Source organism: Sarcophilus harrisii, chromosome 1, assembly GCF_902635505.1.
Source record: "Sarcophilus harrisii chromosome 1, mSarHar1.11, whole genome shotgun sequence".
In the NCBI taxonomy this organism is placed as follows: domain Eukaryota; kingdom Metazoa; phylum Chordata; class Mammalia; order Dasyuromorphia; family Dasyuridae; genus Sarcophilus; species Sarcophilus harrisii.
The window spans coordinates 21,688,203-21,711,774 of record NC_045426.1 but is presented as its reverse complement, the minus strand read 5'-3'; the positions used below and the strand labels follow the sequence as shown (position 1 = coordinate 21,711,774).

Sequence of the window (23,572 nt, the reverse complement as noted above, 5' to 3'; positions counted from 1 at the left end):
TAAATCACAGTCAGATGTTTATATATATATATATATATATATATAGAGAGAGAGAGAGAGAGAGAGAGAGAGAGAGAGAGAGAGAGAGAGAGAGAGAGAGAGAAAGGAGAGAGACAGAGAGAGAAAGGAAAGAGAGAGAGGGAGGGAGGGAGAGAGAGAGAGACAGGGGAGAAAGGGGGAGAGAGAGAGACAGATAAAGAGAGAAGGAGAAACGGAGAGACAGATGAAGAAAGAGACAAAGAGACAGAGAGGGAGAGAGACAGAGACAGAAAGAGAGACAGATGGGGAGAGACAGGGAGGGAGGGAATTACAGCATTAGTGTTTTTATAAAAATTTTAGAAGCTAAAAAACTGAATCTCACCGAGATTCAGGGACTCAACCAGGATCACATAGCTTCATATTCATGTCCATCTTCATATATGCATGAACTCATATTTACATAATACTCTAAAGCTTAGAAAGTGTTCTGCCTAATTCTGCCATTTGATTTTCATGGCAACCGTATGAACTCAGCATTATTACTGTTCTTGTTCTATAGATAAGGAAACAAAGTCTGAGAGTTAGTTAAGTGACTAGACCAGTCACATTATAGTAAATGTCTTCTTCATTCCAGGTAAAACACAGCATGCGCTCGCTCCTCTCTGTCCTCTCCTCCCTCTCTCCCTCCCTCCCTGTCTCTCCTCTCTCTTTTCTTTCTTCTATACAAATTTCTACAATTTTCATGCAGCACAAGAAAAATCAGATTAAAAAGGAAAAAAATAAGAAAAACAAAAAACAAGCAAACAACAACAAAAAGATGAAAATCCTATGTTGTGGTCCACACTCAGTCCCAGAGTCCTCTCTCTGGATGTGGATGGCTCTCTCCATCACAAGTCTATTGGAAGTGGCCAAAATCATCTCATTGCTGAAAAGAGCCAAGTTCACCACAGTTGATCATCACATAATTTTGTTGTTGCTGTGTACAATGTTCTCTTGGTTCTACTCACTTCACCCAGCAACAATTCACTCTCCAGGCATTTCTGAAATCATTCTGCTGGAAATTAGGCATGGACCCACACTTAACACCATATACCAAGATAAAATCAAAATGGGTCCATGATTTAGGCATAAAAAACGAGATTATAAATAAATTAGAGGGACATAGGATGGTTTATCTCTCAGACCTGTGAGGGACGAAGAAATTTGTGACCAAAGATGAACCAGACACTATTATTGATCACAAAATAGAAAATTTTGATTATATCAAATTAAAAAGCCTTTGTACAGACAAAACTAATGCAAACAAGATTAGAAGGGAAACAACAAACTGGGAAAACATTTTCACAGTTAAAGGTTCTGATAAAGGCCTCATTTCCAAAATATATAGAGAACTGACTCTAATTTATAAGAAATCAAGCCATTCTCCAATTGATAAATGGCCAAAGGATATGAACAGATAATGGCATTAGTTTTGGCTAAGATGACAGGAAAAAATAATGATGAATGTTGGAGGGGATGCAGGAAAACTGGGACACCGATGCATTGTTGGTGGAGTTGTAAATGAATCCAACCATTCTGGAGAGCAATCTGGAATTATGCCCAAAAAGTTACCAAACGTGCATACCCTGTGACCCAGCAGTGTTACTACTGGGCTTATACCCCAAAGAGATACTAAAGAAGGGAAAGGGACCTGTATGTGCCAAAATGTTTGGGGCAACCCTGTTTGTAGTGGCTAGAAACTGGAAAATGAAGGAATGCCCATCAATTGGAGAATGGTTGGGTAAATTGTGGTATATGAAATCATTCTGCTGGTCATTTCTTACAGAACAATAATATTCCATTACATTAATGTACCATAACTTATTTAGCCATTCTCCAAGTGATGGGCATCCATTTAGTTTCTAGTTTCTTGCCACTACAAAAAGCGCTGCCACAAACTTTTTCGGACATGTGGGTCCCTTTCCCTCCTTTAAGATCCCTTTGGGACATCAAAAGGTATGCACAGTTTGATAACTTTTGGGGCATAGTTCCAGATTGCTCTCCAGAATGGTTGGATCCATTCGCAATTCCACCAACAATGTACCAGTGTCCCAGTTTTCCCACATCCCCTCCAATATTCATCATTATCTTTTCCTGTCATCTTAGACAATCTGAAAGATATGTAATAGTACCTATGTGGATACTTATATATGAACATCCATTAGCATAGTGGATAGAACATAGACCTGGCATTAAGAAAATCATTCAAATTCAGTTCTCAGAAGCTTCTTAGCTGTGGGATTCTGGGCCAGTCACTTAAATTATTTTTGCCTCAGTTTCCTCATCTGTAAAAAGAGAATAATAATTGTACCTGCTTTTCATGGTTATTATGAGGATAAAATGAGATCATATTCATAAAATGCTTTGCAAATCTTTGTGTTTATTTAAATTTGCGCTACTACTATTACTATACTATTACTACTATCAACACCACTACTAACAATATTAACACTATTACTATCACTACTACTATTAATACATTACTATCATCACCACTACAATCACCCCTACTACTACTACCACTACTACAACTATTATTACTACTACCACTATTACCACCACTAAAGATGCGTAGATATTTAGCTATTTCACCAAGATCTATTTTGTTCAATTAATTCTAGGTTATATCAACCAGAGGACGCAATGAAGAATAAAAGTTGCCTCCAACTTAATGTCCTAACCAGATGAATCCCCTACTAGTTGCAAATTCCAATACTATTTTCAGTGGGTTTCACTAAAAACTGAATCATTAACAACAGTAACAACAAACAATTTTCTTTGGTGTAGTTATCAAACATCTCTATGGTCAGAGAGAAGCTGACTGGGTCTTCTTCCAGGAGAGTTTCTCCATATGACTGTTGGTAGTGACCCCTGACCTGCTTATAGCCAAGAATACTTAAGAAAGGGAAGAGAAAGACCTTATGTCCTGATGCCCCTAGGATTCAACATGATTATCATGGCCACCCGCATGACAAGACTACACAATGTTAACAAAAGGAATACGTAGTTAAAAGAAAATAAGAAAATAGATACATTCATTTTATATTTAATGTTCCTCCATAAAAGTATCTATGAGAAGACAAGACTTTCTAAAATCTTTTTGAACTTGGAGGTCAAACAAGCTAGACAGACATCCTTCCCATAGGTTAGTGGGAAGGGAATAATAGAGAGCTTTCCTTTTGGTGTCAAAATAATTAAAGCAATTATAATAAGAAATTTAAATTAACTAACCACTTGGTAGGTGACTTCAGAAGATCCTGACATTATCCAGCCCATTATTCTTTCAAGTAAGGGAAAGTGGATGAGGAACTCAGTGGAAAACATCAGTAAAGAAATGATAAAACCCTGTTAGACAAAAAAACCATTCTAAAAGTGCATCATTTAGCACAATTGAAGGCAAGAAGTTAAACTCACCAACCACAACTGAGAAAGTTTTATCAGGAAAAAAATTTAGATATAACCAGGAGTACCTTTTGGGGCAAGAACATTTTGCAATAAAGGAGACTTTCTTTTTCTTTGTGACAGCAACATGTTCCATCTAAGCCATTCAAAATGTGTTCTAAAAACAGGTTAATAGTTTCAGCTTTGCATTGGATTTGATGATAATAAATGCCCTGTGAAAAATGTTAATGGTCTCTTTATTCTTCTCCCCCCATTTTCATGCCCCATACATTTTGAAAATTAATACCACTGTGGATTTTCTGAATTTCCTAATTAGTAAGAAGGTTGACATTTACTAATATAAAACTATGAATAAACCCACTAATTTAAAAATTATGTCACAGTCAGAATGTTCCCATGGAAGCTAGAAGACCAGTTGAAAAATGTACTCTTTAGTTATTTATTAATAATGCTATTAGTCAGAGGATTAGCATGTAACATGTTTTTTAAATGTTAGACTTTTTCCTATAATTCATGGTCATAATTCAATTGTGACCCAATTCCTGTGGGTCCTGTGATTCAATTATCCATTATCATCATCATTATTATTTTAATAATAGTAAGGCAAGATTAACTGCTGATCCCTTTCCTCAGATGACATTCTCTAGTTGGAGGAAGCAGTGCCTCATAAGGTGCTCTCAGGTACTTACCATCTACCAAAGGCAAATTCTTACAAAGTCTTTCTAAGCCAGTAAGAATTTTCCAGTTTATTTCCATCTTCCTGTGAATCCACACAGACAAACAATCCCTATAGATCTTCATAATTTATAGTCTTAGCCAGCTGTCCCAAGCCCTCAAAGGTGAAGGGTCACATAGCCAGGATGTGTCTGAGATGGAGTTTCAACCTAGATCTTCCTCAACAAAGGAAAGCTAACGGGTAGAAAGAAGTATTCTCTATAAAACCAGAGTTTGTTGCATGTATAATTAATTATAATTATCATTGTTATTCTACAAAAATAATAACAGGAATTATCATCACTTTTAATGTTGTCCTGATATGTCCTTTAGAGAATTCTATGATTGTATGATGCTTTTTTGAAAAAAAATCTTTTTAAACCGACCATTTGAGAAGGATACAGTATACTCCTTTGCAGGGGTATGATAGTAAAGGTTTAATATCCAGCTTTCCAGAAAAATAAATGAACACAACTCACATTTAAGTTTCATTTGTATTATTAACATTTTATCCATCTCTTAAGTATCAGCAAAACGATAAATCAAGGTCTGATTTGTGGCCTTTATAAATTTCTAATGAATAAATGCCCACACTGAAAATTTAGGCTCTGGAGAATTTGTAAGGGCTGGCTGCAATAGACCCCTACCCTTTTGTCAGTAAATATTTCAAGAAGTATTTATCAACCACTTACTATCTACCAGACACTGTGAATATAAGGACAAGAAAAGCATGTAAACCAAAATGAAAAAATCTTTGACTTCAAGGGGTTTTCAATTAAGTTCTATTTCTAAGCCAGGTAACATCCTAGTGTCCAGAGGAAAGTGACCCTTGAAGCCAAGGGGTATCTGGGTAAAAGTTATAATGAATACATTTTAATGAATCCTATTATTTCTCTTTGGAATGTTGTTATACTAAGGGATGGTCAACATAAGCTTTTGCTAGCTCAACCTTTTGGTTTTTTCAAATCTTTTAAGTGAATGGCTTTGATTCTCCTAAACTTCTAAACTTAAATTCCAGAGTCATCATTTTGTTGAGGATTTGGTACTTGAAGTGAATTTAATTTTTTAAATAAATTTCCTTTTTAGTTTGAATTACTCGGAAATTCTCAATGAGTGCACTTCCGTTCCCCCCAGAATCAGAATCCATTTAGAAGCATTAATTGTATACTTAATAATTAGTGATGGTTTGTCAGTGGTCCAATTATTGTGTTCTGTTGCCCAAAGAGAAACCTACAAAGAAGCAGCAGAAAATACTCTGTGATTACGAGGACTTTAAGGAGAGTTAGTTGTCAGAAGTCTTGGTCATTTATTTCACTTGAATAGAGAACCCCAATGGAACGCATTTCAGTGGAGACTTGTAGGAAATTGTACAACTTACTTTGGCTATCCATTCTGCAACAAGACAACTAGCACCTCAGCTTCAAGGGATGGGAGAGATCCCTAGCTATTTCCTTCAAAGGAAAAGGTTAGGGAGATTGGTGACCTCTTCTGGCAGTAATTATATAGTAGAAAATTAGGCCCTATGCCATCTCAAATGTTGTTAGTTATGGTGTCCTTTTTGCCTCTATGTCCCTCCATAGACCTAATTATAGGAATGGAGAAGGGGGGGAGGGGGGTGAAGGTTGGGAGGTGGAAGGATATCTCTTTTTTCCTTTTAAGAAAAAGTTTATGTTTGTTTTGTTTTTTTGTTTTATTTGAGATGCAAGTGGCTACAACTGTTTCTCAGAGCTTCTGAAATCATCAACCAAAAACATATTTTGTTTAAAAAAAAGCACCAATTAAAACTTACTGCCCCAGTTTTTGAAATGTTGCTTAACTAATTGGTTCTGATGGGAACCCTACTTACAAATGATACAAACTAAAATAGTTGGCCTCCAAGCAACACTTTGGGAAAAAAAAAATATTTTCCATCTCCTTTTAATATTGAAAGATAAATTACTCTCCCTGAATGAAAATCTAGTGGCAGGTAACACATTATATGACATAGTTAAGATTTTTAAAAGGATCTTGACAGGCAAGAATACTGGGATGAATCAAATAAGATGAAATTTAATCAAGATGAATGTAAGATCTTGAGTTCCAATATTGACTTGTCAAGTAGAAGAAGCATTGTTAGCAGTTTGGTTGAAAAAGATCTGGGGATTTTAGTGGACAACAAGTTCAATATAATAAAGTGATACAGTAAATAGAAAAAAAAAAATCAATGCATCTTGGACCACACTAAGAATGTGCCTCATTTCCAGTCATAAAGAGTTCATAGTCACATTGTACAATGAATTGCTTGCTCGGAGACTGTCTGGCGTATTGCATTCAGTTCAGAGTACTAAGTGTTACAAATGTTGATAATTGGTAGAAAATGGAAACTTGTGGTGAAGGCTTTGAAACCACAGAATATAAATATCAATTGACCTTGGGACATTTAGCCGGGAGAAAGCTAGGAGCAACAGAGGGAGTGATATCATAGCTAGGCTCAAGTTTTTGAAGGGATTTCCTTTTAGAAGTAGACGATGTGAATTGTTTCCTTTGGCCTAAAGAAGCAGAAGCAGAAGTATAAGAAATGAGGAAAAGCTACAAAAAGGAAAACTTGCACTTGACTTTAGGAAAAAAAAAAAAAAAAAAAAAAAAAAAAAAAAAACTTGCTTAACAATTCTAGCTCTCCGAAAATGGGATGGAAATCATCAGATTTCTTCTCATTCGGTGTTTTGAAGCCCATGGTCAATAAATAATTGACTGGACTATTAGAGAAGAGATTTATTTTTAGGTCTAGGTTGGAATGGTTGGTTGTTGAGATCCTTCCCAATTTTAAAAGTATATGATTCATTAGACTGTGAACTCCTTTAGGGTAAAGGCTATTTTTTCCTTTAAAAAAAGAATCTTTAGCACTCAGTACAGTGACTGCACATAGTAGGTACTTAATGAATATTGATTGATTGATTCTAGGAGTCTGAACATGTTTCTAAAATTTCTACAAGACTCTTTAGGTAATACCTAAGCATATATATGACCTTTCACAGTGTGGTATATTTTGTATCTCACTTGGGATGGTGATACTCTTCCCAAACTCCTGTGAAATTGGAGTTAATAGCTTTGTGTCTTCTAGCTTTTCATTCTCCCTTTTCTTTACTTCTATAACCAGATACACAGAACTGATGGAGAAAGTCACAAAACCATGTTTATTGAGTGTGCAATAAATTCATGCTATTTAACCTCTGTTAGCCTAACTGTTGAGTACAAGGAGTAGAACTGCCCAGTCAGCCTTTACTGAGTACCTACTAGGTACTAGTAGGTGTTGGATATATAAAGAGAAAACAAAAAATCAAATTATTGCTTTGCTCAAGGAGCTTATATTCTTGAGCATTTTACATTTGCTCTTCATGTCTGTGGCCTTGACATCTGCTGGTTCTCATTCTGTTTGATTTTGTCTCCTTTTGTATATGTGTCTCAGTCCTTTGACCCATGGCAATGTCACTCATTTCCACATTTTCAACTATCACTTGTATGTAAATCATTTACAAATCTAGGTTTTCACCTTAGCCTCGGAGTTCTGCCTCTTTAGCACCTGATCCCTGAACCTTTTAACATTTATGAAGAAGCTTCTGTGTATCAGACATTGAGCCAAATTCTGAACAGAAATCCAAACAGCTGATCTCAAATTTGATTTGAAATATACAAATGTTCACAAAACAAAACAAAACAAAATATGAAATAATTGTCAAAAGTGATTTTGTGGTAAAATTAGGAAAGACTTCCTGAAGGAGGTGGCATTGGAGTTGACCCATGAAGGGTGAGATGAGTTCCAAAAAGCAAAGGTGAAAATGGAGAACATTTCAGGCATGGGAGCTGGCCTATGCAAAGCCATGTAAAGTGGAGAACTTTAGTTTGGGGAAAGAATAGACTTTGAGATGGGAAATAATGTAAAGTGTCCTTGAAAACAAGTTGGGACACAGGTTTGCTGGTGAGTGTTTAACAACTGGGATCTTCAGAAGAGGGGGAGAAATGTTTATACATACATAAACAATCTGTATTATTAGCACTCTTTCCAGTCTAAATAGTCAACAATGCAATAAATCAGGGCTTATTATATAATGATTTCTGATTTCTGAGTAAATGCTTACTCTGAAAATTTGACAATCAGCCCTGTAAGTCAGTATAAGGTGGCTCCAGTATGTTTCTACTGGAGCTTCATATGTGTGTCTTACCAACACTAAAAATGAACCCATTGTTCTCCTAACACTGATTCTTCTTTGACATCTTTGTAAGTGGCATTTCCATTCTCCGAGAATTAATGCTTCCATTTCCCCCTTCCTCATCTCTACTCTCCAGGGGTCTTTGGATTAATTAAACTTCTAAACCATCTCTCATATTCCTCTCTTCTGGTTGAAGCCATTGTTATTGGTGCTTGTTACTATCTTGCTTATAGTCCTGAAGCAGCTTCTTCATTTATTCCCTTGCCTCAGGTCCTTGCCTCTGGCTTTGCATCCATAAATGGTCCCCATCCTCAGGGGAGAACCTGGTTTTGGTTAAAGAGAGAAAGTGATGAGAATGCCCTATGGAATCATGGAGGATGCTTGGGGATTTATAAGCAAGAGTCAAAGGATTCTGACTTTGTGATGGGGGAAGCAGATGTAGACTGGGGCCATGGCACTGGAGGGATGATGAGAAGAAGGATGTGTTCAGAAGGAGGCAGTTATGATAGTATTATGATTGCATTTTACAGAAATATCCAACCTACTTTACAATAACAATAACATTTCAATAATACTTGCTATGTGTCAGGTGCTGTCCTAGGTCCTAGAGATACATATACCAAGAATGAAACCATTTTTCCTTCCAAAGGATTAACATTCTACTTAGAGACCCAAGAGCCTAGATAAAATGAAAGAATTTCCACCATCCTGGGACACAGGATGTCCCAAAAGTCTTAAAGCAGTTTTAAGCTTTAATAGCTATTCAGCTTACTAAAACTTAATTAAGTAGCTTAATTAAATAGCTATCCAAGTTTTAAACTGAATTAAGACTTCTAGGTCACTCATTCTATACAAAGTCATTAAATACAAGGTCATTTCAGAGGGAGGACACCAGCTGTTGGGGAAAAGATTAGAAAAAGCTTCTGTCAAGAGGCATTTATTAAGCACTTACTATATACCCAACAGGACAGCTAATTGGGGCCTGGGCTGGGGATAGGAAAACATCTTCCTGAGTTTAAATCTAGCCTCTGACACTTACTAGCTGTGGGACTCCGGACAAGTCCCTTAATCTTGTCTACCTCAGTTTCTTCATCTGTAAAATGAGCTGGAGAAGGAAATGGCCAACCATTCTGGTATCTCTGCCAAGAAAACCCCGGATGGGGTTATGAAGAGTTGAACATCACTGAAAGTACTCAACAACAATAAAATATGCCAAACTCTGTACTTAGAGGTAAGGATGCAAACAAAGACAAAAACACAGTACCTGTCCTTCATTCTTCCATTCTAATGGGAGAGAACACATGAAAATCACTCAGGATAGATGGAAGAAAATGTGTGCAGGGAAAGCATTAGCAGCTGGAAGATCCCTGGAAAGACCTCATGCAGAAGGTGGAATTAGAACTGAGTCCCCAGGGAAGCCAGGAAAATTAAGGCAGCAATGGGGGAAGGGAGGTGTTTGACATTCTTCCAAGTACTGGAGACAGTCAATGCAGTCATTAAAAGGGGAGGGGGAGGGCTTATTAATTGCAAGGAGACCAGAGCTGAGGGATTATGGACTGTGTGAAGGAGAAGTTCCAGTAAACTAGAAATGGATGAGTGAAAGACTTTTAAACTCAAACAGGAGGTTTTACATTTGATATTGGAGGATCCAATAGTGGGGAGCCATTTGAGTATCTTGAATAGGGGGTAGGGAGGGAGTGACTGGCTCAAATCTGAACTTTAGGAAGATTGCTTTAGTTGCTGAGCAGAAAATAAACTGGAGTAGGAGGAAGAGTCTTGAGTAAGAGAAACCAGTTGCAAAGCTATTTTGGCAGTCCAAACATGAGGTTTGTCACAAGGAGGACTTGAGTGTTAAGTCTCCTCAATTCCCTGATCAGTAGGTTCTGTTGTGAAGTAGCTAGCTTCCCCACCTACCCACCATACCCCCTCAAATCCTCATCTATTGGCCATCCTCTAGCTGAGCAAAGGGGAATTTGCTTCCCATACTTCCAGTCACCACAGAGAACTTTCACGGAACACCTCTCCCCCCACCCCATCCCTTTGTCCTTTCTCCTATAGCCTTGCTCCCTGTTTTATCTGTGTCCTAGAATCTGAATCTCCCAAACTTATAGATGAAAGGAACAAAACCTTTGCCATCTACTTTGAGTTAGAAATAGTTGAAATACAAAAGACAGCGGATTTGTAAATGGAAAATTTATTCCATTATGGAGATCTTGCCGCATCTTCTCAGAGTCGATATAAAACAAGTTAAAGGTTAAGGGAATGACTAAATGCTGTTTCTTTTGAGAATTTGACTCTTTGGCAAACTGTCACATAAGTGAAGAGGAGGACAACAAAGCACGAAGCTGCCTTGTGTTATTGCTAGGGCGATGACATCCACCATGTAAATTATGAAGTCCACGCAGGAAGGATGCTTTGAGTCAGGGTGAATCATTACAGCAAAGTCAATGCCTACCTTGGAAAACTTGAAACTCCCCTATCTACAGAAGACTCCTACTTGGTGTGAACAATGGGATCCTGTGACAGCATTCAGGTGTGGGCCTCCTGTGCTAGGAGTATGCTCATTAACGTTCTCTGATGCCCTTCTGAAAGATCCTGAAGCATCCCCATTGTTCCAAAGAGTAAGCTAATAATTAGAATCTCTGCATTTCCAAATGGTGACTTGTAGTGGGAAGTGGTAATGAGACAGGCAAGAATGAAACTCCCCTGATGAGTGCCTATCGAGAGCATGCTTGCATGATGAAATAAAAGGAATTTTCAGAAAATAAAAAAAGGCATTGTCAATTCAGGATAACCTGACTAATAGCTATTTGTTTAAGAAACACCACTGAGAACGTGTGGTTTGAGGAACTATTGAAACCACTGCAAATGCAGTACAGAATGTGTATGTACTGTGAAAACCCTGGGAGATCTTGCGGCGTGCAAGTAATGATGGTAGGAGGAAGAATAAAAGATCTTTTTTTAAAAGAATATGTTGGTTTTTATTAATATGTTGTATTTACTAAGATCCTTGGGTTGGGAAGAGGTATCCAGAATGCCCTCACAAGTCTTAATTCTTCCCTCGCTGAATTAATTCCTGTCTCTTAAAGCTAAATTCAAAAGCCTACTTAAAATCTTCCTGGACTTCCCAACATTTCCCCTTGGATTTACGCCTTTTTAAAAAGATGTAAAGCACTCTGACAACCTTAAAATACATTTTATCATCATCATCATCATCAGAGTTTGGAAGTTATTGTTTGTCCTTTGTTCTTGGAGAGGAATATGACATCCAGGAGGTGATGCTATGACTTCCAAGTAAATTGAATTGAACAAAGAGCTCCTGAAAGCTCAATTATAATGTAAAGGAAAGAAGAGCAGATTGAGAGTCCCCCAAATCTATCATTATGATTGTGAGCAGTAAGTCATTTCATTTCCTGGGCTTTGGGTTTTTTTTCATATATAAAATATGGATTATTTAACAGATTAGATGTAACTAATTAGATGCATTAGAGTCCCAGGGGTCCTCAAACTTTTTAAATAGGGGGCCAGTTCACTGTCCCTCAGACTGTTGGAGGGCCAGACTATAGTAAAAGCAAAAACTCTGTGGGCCTTTAAATAAAGAAACTTCATAACCCTGGGTGAGGGGGATAAATGTTCTCAGCTGCCACATGGCCCACGGGCTGCAATTTGAGGACCCCTGGATTAGAAAAAGTAATATCTGAGATCTGCTCTAGCTCCAACATGCTGTGACTTGTGGTTGCTCTGTTTACACCTGATCTGAAGCTCTGGAAATCATTGACTACCTCTGCCATTCCTTAAGAAATGTCCCAAATGTCACGAAGACTAAGCTAGTAATTAGAATCTCTGCATTTCCAAATGGTGATGTGTATAGTGGGAAGTGGTTTAGCTAATGGGAACCCTTGTCACAAGGTACAAAGTACCTTCTGCGTGAGACTTTTCCCGATTCTCCCAAATGCCAATGCCTTCCCACCCTTGCCAAAAAATCATGATCATGTATTTATGCATTTATTTCATTTATAATTTGCATATACCACTTATAATTTAGTGATTTGAATGCTATCTACTTAGGGATCTCATTTCACTTTCGGATAGTGCTAATGATTAAGACAATATTTTTGTTCATTTGTTTTGGTTTTGTTTCCCCACCTCACCAAGACAAAATATGCTTCCTATGAATTCCTCTCCTCAAGTTATACTCTGGGCCCTGTCATCCTGTTAGAGTTCTTCTTCCTTTCAGGAAGAGCTTCTCTAAGGCAGCCCAAGTCCTAGGTACACAGTCCAAATTTGGCTCACAGTTCTTCATCTGCCCCACTCTTGGGAAGTTGATTGTATCAAGTCAGTAGCCATAGAACCACTTATTATCAAATGAACTTTGATTACCCAAAATTATTTTGGAGTTCTGAAATGAAGAAATCAATTTAGTCTCTCTCATACCCTGGGCTCTGAGATTGCTGCTATATTTGTTTACAGCTCTAAGATAAAAAAAAAAAAATTACCATCTACTGATATTGTTTTTCCCCAAGTCAGGAAAAGCCCAGCTCAGGTGATATTGTTTTCTTTTATGATTAGCCTCTTAGCTTCCATTAAATCCGGCAAGCCCTTGGGCTTTTGGGGCTTGATCAGTTCACCTGGACACTTAAGACTCTGGTGCTCCCTTTTGATCCAGGATTCTATCTTTCTTAAGATTTCTTCTCTGCAATCACCAACCTTATATGTGACCTGTTCGTTCCCTGCCTGGCTCAGGTTGTAGTCACAGATTCTGTTGCCTTTTTTTCCCACCAGAAGCTTAATCTTCTAAATTGGATTTGGTGGAATTAATACTTTAAAAACAAAACATATCTTTGAAAGACTTTTCCTACCAAAATAAATAGGTGGGGTGTGTGTGTGTGTGTGTGTGTGTGTGTGTGTGTGTAGTGAAATGGAGATTTGAATATGTCTCATTTGAAGCAGAAGACCTCCATCAGTTCATTTTCCTACATTTTTATTGCAATAAAAAGTGAGTTTTTTTTTTTTTTTATCATAAGATTCTAGCTTATTTTGCAGATAAAGAAACTTAGCCCAGACATTTGGAGCAATTTGTCTATGGTCATGAAGGTAGTAAGCAGCATTTGAACCCAGTTTTGGTGATACCAACTGCAGCCCTATTCCATCATATTAGGTAGGTGACCCTGGATATGTATTTAACCTCTCTCAACCTCAGTTTCTTTATCTGCAAAAATAATAATAGCACCTGTTTAGCAGGGCTGTGTGAGAACCAAATAAGATAATATAGGTAAAGCACTTTGCAAACTTTAAAGTGCTATGAAATGTTATTGTCATTATCTTATTATGGAGAATTTGTAGACTGAAATGTGCCATTGTTGAATGCTAGGATAGAATGAGGTGGTACCTCCTAGTCTGTAATTAATGAGCGATGCGGCCCTATCAACATCTCAGCACACAGTTGTCATTCTCGGTAAAATACGTAAGTGAAATAAATGACCAAAGGCCAGAGATGGTATTTTGAAAATCAGGAGTGAAGCTTTTTAGGAAGTAAATTATACTAAAAGAATAAGTTTTCATGCTATCCTAGTATTCCATAGATTAGCAGCAAAACAAATGTCAACTTCTCTTCTCCCCTGCAGTACCTTTGTCATTTGTCCTTGGTAACGGTTTGGAAATTTCACAAATTTGAGATCACATTTGTCATTGTGATCATCGAGCCATACCCTCTTATAAGTCTGGATGCCTGTCTAGGTCAATCAGAGAAGGACTGATCAAATCCACTGATTCGCAAAATTAAATGTGAATAGCTGAGACCTTTTCATTATTTCCTTTTTTGTTTACTAAACTTGGAGATAGTCATAAAAAAGGATCTTATCAATGATAGCAGATAGTATGGTGGTGATATGAGCTATTGAGCCAAGAGAGAAAGGAGGGAAGATGGGATATTCAACACTCATAAAGGAAAGGGATTTTTTTTCCTATCATTCTTTACTTCTTACTTGCCCCCCATTCCATCTTCAATTAAGTATTGTTGAATCTGTTTCCTTGAAATTTCCCCACATCCATCCCCTTCTCTGTACTAATGTCACCTTCCTCATCACATCTTGCCATTTTCAGGACTGGGACAAATCCTTGGAAGTCTTCCGTAGTTATCGAGTGTAACCTGGATGAGGATCCAGCAAAAGAGACTGAGAAGGACTTCTGAGATAGGAGGGAGTAGAATCAGGAGAGAGCAATTTTACTGAAACCTGCAGAGAAGAAGGTGTGAAGGAGAAGTGGATGATCCTTAGTGTCAAAGGCAGCTAAGAGGTCGAAAAAGACAAGGACTGAGAAAAGGATTTTGGATTTGGCGATTAAGAGATCACTGGTAACTTTGGAGCAGTTTCAGTTGAAGAATGATATTAAAAACTGAATTGGAAAATTAAGAAGAGAATAAAGAAAGGAAGTGTAAGCACAAATTGTAGATGGTCTTCTCAAGGAGTTTAGCAAAAAAAATGAAGGAGAGTATAGGAGAGTTGTTAGAGGGGATGAGTAGATGAGGAAAAGTTAATTTTTGTTTTGTTGTATTTTCAGGATAGGGAAGACATGAGTGTGTTTGCAAAGCAGCCAGTTGACATAGAGATTAAAGATTGGGGAGATAGTAGAGATGATAGCAGGGACAATCCTCTGGAGATGATGAGATGGATTGAGGCCATTTGAGCATGTAGAGGAGTTTGCCTTGGCAAGGGGAAGGTCTGCTTCTTCATGTGGGAAAGAGGAGATAGTGGGAGAAAGCATCTGTGATGGGAAATGAGGAAGAAATTCAAAGAGGGTATCCAGACAAGTGACAAATAAACCAAAAAACCTTCAATTTCATTAGTCAAGTATTTGCCAGTTTCTCAACTGAGTAGGACAGGGAGGACAATCATAGGAGGTTTGAAGAACAAGAAAAAAGGTCAGAAAAATCATTCCTGGGATTGAGAAAGTGGATCAATTAGTCTTTTAGAGTCTGAAATAGGATTGGAACTCAGGTCTTCATTACTCCAAGTCGAACCCTCATCCATCTTACTGCATTGTAGGGGATGACAGACTCAGGACAATAGCAGAATGCCAGCAAGGTCTATTTAGTAAATATGTTTACCAGTCTATACATAAATGTTTTCCATCCTGACCAGAAATTTGGGAAGCCTTCCCCTGCCAGATAGATAATTTTGGATGGTCACAATTCTTAGCTATCTCTTAATCAATGAGTGGAAATTGCTTCAGACAAACTGAGGCCTGGGTTAAGAAAGGTCAAGGTCATCCACTGCAACCTGTACCATTACCAGGTGTCTTATTTTGTCATGACTTTAAATGACTGTGGAAGATTAATAACTTTGTTCGGCTCTGCCTCATGAGCTCATAAAATCCAGTTCATGAACAAACAAAACAGGGGATATCCTTGGTCCTTTTAGAGAGTGAGAGGTAAGCAGCACAATGACAACAAAATTTCTATATCCATCCATATTCCTGAACGACCAAAATATGGAATCTAAAGATTTCCTCAACTCTCTTAGCTGTATCCCAGATATGGAATAAGGTCCTGGCACAGCTGATTCTGTTATTTATCATTGAAATTCAAGTGATTATGTCATTTAATTCAATAAAAGTATACCCTGCCATTTGATATTGATGTCAGTCTTGCAAACAGTTTAAGTATTTGGGGAGTGGGAGATCAAATGGCATTAATAGGTTGCTTACTAGAATGCTTGTGAAAGCCACAGGACTCATTCTCTGAGGTGTGTCTGATTATTAAATCAGGCCTAGGCTAGGTAGGTCAGTGGTTCGAGCTATAGTCAGGGAGACCTGACAGCCTCTGATACTTATTAATAACTCTGTGTCTGTGTGTATGTGTATTTGTGTGTGTGTGTGTGTGTGTGTGTGTGTATGTGTATGTGAAAGAGAAGAATGAGAGAAAAACAGACTGGGCACTTAACTTCGATCTGCCTCAGTTTACTTATTTGTAAAATGAGAATATAATAGCAGCTCGTCCCCAGGATTGTTTTGAGGCATAATGACAATTTTTAAACAAAATGTAACTCATGATTTGATTTATTTATTATAATTTATTATGTTTTACATATAATATTACTAAATTATTTATTGTAATTTAACTAATTTTACTTGTGATTTAAATAAGATAAAAGAAACTTATTTTCATTTCTCCCTGACTCCCTGCAAAAAGCAAAACCCCAAAATACCCCAAGTTTATGCCTTTTTAGTCAATTCCCAGACCCAAACTTAACAGAGACCTTTATTCTACAGAAAATCCCTTCAGGGATCCCCTGCTTATAGCCTGACCCTTGAAGATGATAGAGAAGAGTTCTAATCATGTGTGTGTGTGTGTGTGTGTGTGTGTGTGTGTGTGTGTGAAAGTGAAATGAATGTTTGCAAATCCAGACAGAAATGGAGAGATATTTGAATAGAGACCAGTTACGTGTTTAGAGATATCTCTACCATGGGAAAGTAAGGGATGGCAGGGAGCTTAGGCTAGAGAGAAAGAGAGAGAGAGAGAGAGAGAGAGAGAGAGAGAGAGAGAGAGAGATATTTATATTTATATATCTACATATATTTGTCTCTATATATCTTTATATTTATTTATATATGTAGCGATATAGATATATATATCCTAAAGTGGAGGAGTTCATCCTGCTTTCTCTCTTTTGCTGTTACTTTTTGTTTTGAAAAGTAATTTGATATGTTTCCTCTTTCATTCCTTTCTCTCTCTAGCTTGGAAAGAAATTCAGAGAATATAGCCACTTTTTAATCTGCCTCTTTTTTTTTTTTTTTTTTTATCTCTTGGTCATTTTTTCTTTTGACCTAGAGGCACAAAAACTACTTTGTTTTTTCCTCTGATCTAGGAGCTTAAATGTATACTAGCAGGAATTATTTCTAGAGTCCACTAGGACCCCAGGAAAAATACCTATTTTTTGTCCTAGCTTCATTGAGCTATCTTCATGTCACATTAAAGCCTCATCTTTTCTTCTTTGTATTCTATATTTATGTGTGTTTAAAATTTGAACTCTTTTTGTAGGAAGGTAGTTTTGGTGTATTTGTCTTTTTCCTTTGAGTATAGAGTATGTGATTCACTATTAAAATTATTAAAATTAACAATCGTTTTATGTGTAATTGGGGAATTTTTTTTTAAACTGCTAGAAATTATATCTATATCTACATACGTATACATCTATCCATAATATAGCATACATGGATAGATATATATTAAAGCTAAGTTCTTAATCATTCAAGTGTCTATCTAAACCAAGTATTATAGAGAATGAATCCTGGATCAAAAGACATAGGTTGAAATACCCTCCCTGGAAATTGAGTGGATATCCATCAGTTGGGGAATGGCTAAATGAATATATTATAGAATACTATTATTCTATAAGAAATGATCAACAGGATGATTTCAGAAAGGCCTGGAGATATTTACATGAACTGATGCTGAGTGAAATGAGCAGAACCAGGAGATCACTGTACACAAAGAGATTATATGATGATCAATTCTGATGGACCTGGCTCTCTTCAACAATGAGGCAATTCAGGCCAAATAAATAGGGCTCCATGTAGGATGACCATGCTTGATAAACATATGAACACAGAAGGAAGAAGCCCTTATTACATTTTGTTCACCAGTCTCAATTACCCAGTGTCAGTGTTCTTTGGGCTCTCCCCTTCATTCCTCTTCCCATCTGATTACTCTGCTTCCCTGGCCTTGTGAAGAACCTAAAACTCCTTGGTATCTTTGGTAATACCACCCATCACCAAAAGACCATGTTCTTGCTGGTAAGGACATCTGATAATTTTTCTCTCTCTCTTCTTTCTCTATTATTATTCTATTATATATATAATATATATTATACTATTATATTCTCTATTGTTCTCCCTGTCTTCCTACAATCATTTCCCAAGTGTTATAATGGTGCCACTTCCAAGTTTCAATAAGAGCAAGGCCAAGGAGAATGATCTTTGGTTGTTCCAAAAGGAACATTTGTCATAGAGAGAAATCCAACAAAAACCAATCCCTGTGGTTTCTTTCCTCAATGGGTTTTGTTCGCCTTTACTCTTAATCAGAGTCTTACTCTAAAGCTTTTCCATTGTTTTCCTGTGAAAGGGAGACTCACAGGGAACAGATGAACATATTCTGAATCCTGCCACTGTTTCTGAACTTGAATCCTCATTATTTTGCTTCTCTCTCTTTTCTTTTTTGATATAACTGTTCTTTGTTCCACCAAGAGCAATGTGTGTATGTGTATGTATGAATCTATGTTGTAGATGTGTATGTTGATGTGATTGTGTAATCCTGAACAAGATCAGGTCCCGGTGATACTTTTCTAAATGAGTGTTTTACAACAAACAAGGATAAAATCTCGGGCAAAAAGGTTTAGAAACTAAAAGAGTTCTTGGCAGTAAGGGTGGTAGATGCAGTTTCTCAATGAAGTGCCGAGATGGAGGGAATGAAAGGAGGGAGGCCAAATGGAAATTCATCAACAAATTCCCAGTGATTTCAAGGAAAGGAAAGTTTGTGATTCTGGAGGACAGTTTGTTTTTGAGGTAATCATGCTAACACATTATGGTTTTTTATTATAGCTTTTTATTGACAGAACATATGCATGGGTAATTTTTCAACAATGACCCTTGCAAACACTTTGGATCCAACTTTTCCCCTCTTTCCCTCCACCCCCTCCCCTAGATGGCAGTCAGTCCAATACATGCTAAACATGTTAAACTATATATTAAATACAATATATGTGTATATATTTATACCGTTTTCTTGTTGCACAAGAAAAATCGGATTTAGAAAGGTAAAAATAACCTGGGAAGAAAAACAAATTAGCAAACAACAACAGAAAGAGTGTAAAGGTTAACACATTATGATTTAAAAGACAAGAAGAGAATCTATCAACAAAAGGGAAATGCTTTAGGAGAGTTTCCTTCCTTTCCTCCTGTGGCTATTAAGCAGGATCCCAGTAGAACAGGCTATTTGATAAAATAATAAGTTCCTCAGATTGTGTTTGGTTATATGTTTATTTTTCATCAGTTCCACATTCAAACCATCTGAATTATTCTCTTCCTTTCTTCCTCCATCAGACTTGAGCTACCAGGAAGAATGTCTTTCAGATTTGGACAGCATCTCATCAAGCCTTCCGTGGTGTTTTTGAAGACAGAATTGTCCTTCGCTCTTGTGAACAGGAAGCCAGTGGTACCAGGACGTATCCTTCTTTGAAAAGTCCCCCAGAGCTAACAGACCCGAAGAACCCAAGAGTGGCCTCCGGTGGTCTTCCAAAGAATAGTAAGAATGGCATTTTTTTCTCCCTTGGAGTAGACCAGGTAAGATGCAATTCATATTTATTCTGAAATCAGTCACTGGAACCAGGAACATGGCTGAGTAGCGTTGCAGAACTTCTGAGAGTAGTTGCTTAGCAACTGTGACCTTCGAGGAAAATTTTCTACTGACCATTTCACTCATCAGATGTATAAATAAACAGGTGCTTCTACAAGTTATCTGTGTTACTTAGGCTCTAAATTCCTTTACTGTGCTGGAAAATCAATGGTTTTCTTATGATAACTTCGGTCTTTTAATTGCTGGTTTCATGATGGACTCGGTGTGTGTTTTAAGAGTTGAATATCAGAATGGTAACAAAATGTTATGTGATTGTTTTTGAGGAAGTTTCATTTTTTCATTTCCATTAGTTTACACGGGAGAGCAAGAAAGTTAAATATATATATATATATATATATATATATATATATATATATATATATATATTATAAGCATTCCTATAGATAGAAAAAAGGGAGATATTTCTGATTCTGTTCTGAAAAGGAGAGATTTTAATGGGAATAAATACTATTTCTGGATGCCTGTCACTGGAATTGGTAGAATTGTTTTCTTTCCATCTACCTGTTACTGACAAACCCTTTACTTCCTCTGACTTTGGTAGGAACCATTGCAGTGGGATTTAGGGAATTGGCAAGAAAAAAAAATCTCAGGGTTTATTTTTATTTTGTCAGATGTATTGCTAAGTAAAGACGTGCCCGTGCGTTTTATACTCACTCCCTAGATATGCATTTCCTTCCATCAACCTGGCTAAGTAGGGAGGAGAGTGTAACAATGTGCAAAATTCCATATTGCAATTTAAATGCTCATCTATAATCTACATGTGTGATTTTCACTTAGAAATTAACCTTAAAGGGAAGGATTTCTCATTACGCTGATCGGGATGCTATAAATATGGCTGATATCATTATTGCCAAGTGAGATGTAGGTTAATGCCTTATTTTTTCACTCAGAAAAAAACAACAACACACACTCACACACAGAACAAAAAGGAGACCCATAGACACTCCATTCTTCCTTCTAAGATCAATAACACTTTAAAAGTGAGACACACCCACATGGGATTTCTAGGCTGTGCCCTAATTAAACTGCTTGGCAATTATAAGGAGAAGCCTTCAGAACTATCCCTAAGAATAGTAACAATGGCATAATAGATTGTTCAACTTACTATAGAAAAAAGAAAATTATTTGGGAGTCTATTTTAAAACTATATTGGGGAAAATGAAGTTGGATGACTGATAACATTTTTGATGTTACTGAGTCGGTTTTCAATCATATCCAAGTCTTTATGATCCCATCTGGGTTTTTCTTGGCAGACACTAGAGTGATTTGCCATTTCTTGCTCTGGCTTATTTTATCAATGAGGACACTAAGACAAACAGGGTTAAGTGATTTATCCAGGATCACACAACTTTAAGTGTCTGAAGCCAGATTTAAACTCGTTACATCTTCCTCATTCCAAGCCCAGTGCTCTACCTACTGCTCTATCTAGCTGTTCTGACCATATTTTTAAGAAATGAAAGATCTTAGCGAATTCCTTGATAGAGGAAAATGTTCATCTTTTCTGTGTGTGGTGGGGGAAGAGACAGGAGAGTGGCAAAAAATTGATTCCATTTTTAGGTCATTTAGGTCTACCATTGAAGGCTTAGAAAGAAGCATATGGCATGGATTCTAACAAGTCTGAAACTTACTTCCAGAGAGTGAACTCCTTTTTTTGATAGTAAAAATCACATTTATAGGAACTCATTTTCTTTTCATGTAGAATTTGATACTTGGATGCATCGATAAATTCATCGATTTTGCACATTGGTGATCTAGAACACAGCCTGTCTACACATTCTTATTTTTTTTTAATGTCTGTCCACATATTACTACATGTCCTTCACATGGAGTCCACCCTGACTATGGATTTTTCCTCAGATCCCTTGACTTCTTCCTTAGACCTCCAATGAAGACTTATTAGGTAATTTTTCTTTGTTTCTAAATGAGATACCTCTTTTTTGGTTCCATATTTCCCTATTACAATATTCTTCATGCTGCTTTTTCTGCCCAGTTCTCTGGTAATATGATTCAACTTATCATGTACCTCTCACATGCCTTATGCCAAGGATTTGTGAAGTATTTTGGGAATACAGGATCTCAAACATGATGCTGATTGAGTGCCAGGGAAACTTGCCAGATTTCTTACCAGTTTGTATTTGTCATATATTCTATATATCCTTTAAATCCCCTTTTTTGGGGGTCTTTCTCTAGCTATCATTGGTATTAATAGAAGAATCTTTCAGTATTTATTATTTTCCAAAGCTGTATCATGAAATACAAATATATGACATTTTTTTCTCCTTTCTTTCCCCTACTATCTTCCACTGTAAGATAAAGAATTCTGTGTTTTGAGTTACCTGGATTCTGATTTATCAGATTCTTGAGTATTTTTCATCAATCTTAGAAATGGTCTCAATTTACTAAAAAACCTGAGTTACCCAGTTAGAGGCAAAGGTGATTAGATTTTAGCTCTTATACCATTATTCCTTCTTTCAGGAATGGCTTATTCCTTAGAACGGGGCTTATGGGTTTTTCAGAGAAAAGCATGGAATCACACCTTTTAGTGGTGGAATGTGCCTTAGAGCTGTGGCTAGTCCTGGTCCCCGCATTTCATAGAAGAGGCAACTGAGCCCCCAAAAAAGGAAAATGACTTGTCCAGATTACCAGAAAATATGAGATCAAAAGTATATGCAACTGAGGAAGAATTTGAACTCAGGGCCTTTAAATAGAAATCCAGAGTTTCTGTCACAATAACTGAGAAGAAAATGAAAGGAAAGGAACAAGTGTGGACTCTGCCATTAATTAACTATTTAATTTAAAGGAATCATGTCCTTCCTTTAGGCCTCAGTTTCCTCCTCTGAAAAAGGGGGGAAGAGAGGGCACATTAAATGGCTTCTAGGATTCCTTCCAACTATGTGGTCTGTACCAGGAAGGTAACTTCAGTGAGAAAGAAAAAAAAAAAAGCAAAAAATAAAAAAAAAAATAAAATAAATAGCAAACATTTTCTTGATTTCTTCCCTTATTCCCTCAAAATCGTCTGCCAAAATGTGTTGGGGAAAACATATGGGGAGGGAAATATCCCAGTAAATATAAGATATCCTTTTTAACTCTATCACATTAAGAAAAAAGAATGCTTATCCTTCATTTCACTTAAGGTTTGTTAATAGCCAGTCAACTGTAGACTTGAAAGCTCTGCCATCTTTTCCTGTTTACGTTTTCCACTGTGTTCTTCTTATTATTATTTAATCTTCCTTCTCACTTTTCCCCATTAGATTTAAGTCGATTTCGTAAAATGAGTTTTAGGTTTTATTGTAGGGCATGGTCACTTAAGGTCTAGTATAATAATATACACAAAGTGGTTTTTTTTTTCTTTTTTTCTTCCTTTTTTTTATTAGTTAAATGTTTAAATAGATGAAGAAAACTAAAGTGCTTTACTTTGATGTATCTCCATGAATAAAATAACTTAAGAAACAGTGTTTATACACTAGGGCAAATTTCAACATCAAACCTATTATGTACTTCCTTCACATAAAAGGTCTGGCAAGAACAGGTGTATTTTTTCAAGTTATAAAACAATTGTATTTATTTTCATTTTGTTGTAAGCCTATGACATTCCTTTTTCTTTGGGGACCATTTTTATTTTGATGAAAAAAATAAAATATTTATGCTCGTGAATTCAGGAGTCAAAGGGTTTTGGCTTAAATACCTTTTCACTGTAGGTGGCAGCTTTAATTGACTTTTCACTAAGGTAGAATTGCCAGGGTGGAAGCGAACCTGGGTTGGGAATTGTGAATAAAGAAGAATAAACCTTGATGCTTGGGATTGAGGGAATAGTAGATAGTGGAGAGGAATCTGTTTTCTC

General features: G+C 36.8%; 1 protein-coding gene across 1 annotated transcript in view; it reads left to right on the top strand.

Annotated features, from left to right (window-relative positions):
- Positions 1-23,572, top strand: part of FHIT (fragile histidine triad diadenosine triphosphatase) — a 992,759-nt gene that overhangs the window by 7,374 nt on the left and 961,813 nt on the right. The window contains exon 2 of the mRNA XM_031938250.1: positions 19,419-19,540. Coding sequence (XP_031794110.1) covers positions 19,419-19,540 — 122 coding nt within the window. The remainder of the gene's footprint in view (positions 1-19,418; positions 19,541-23,572) is intronic.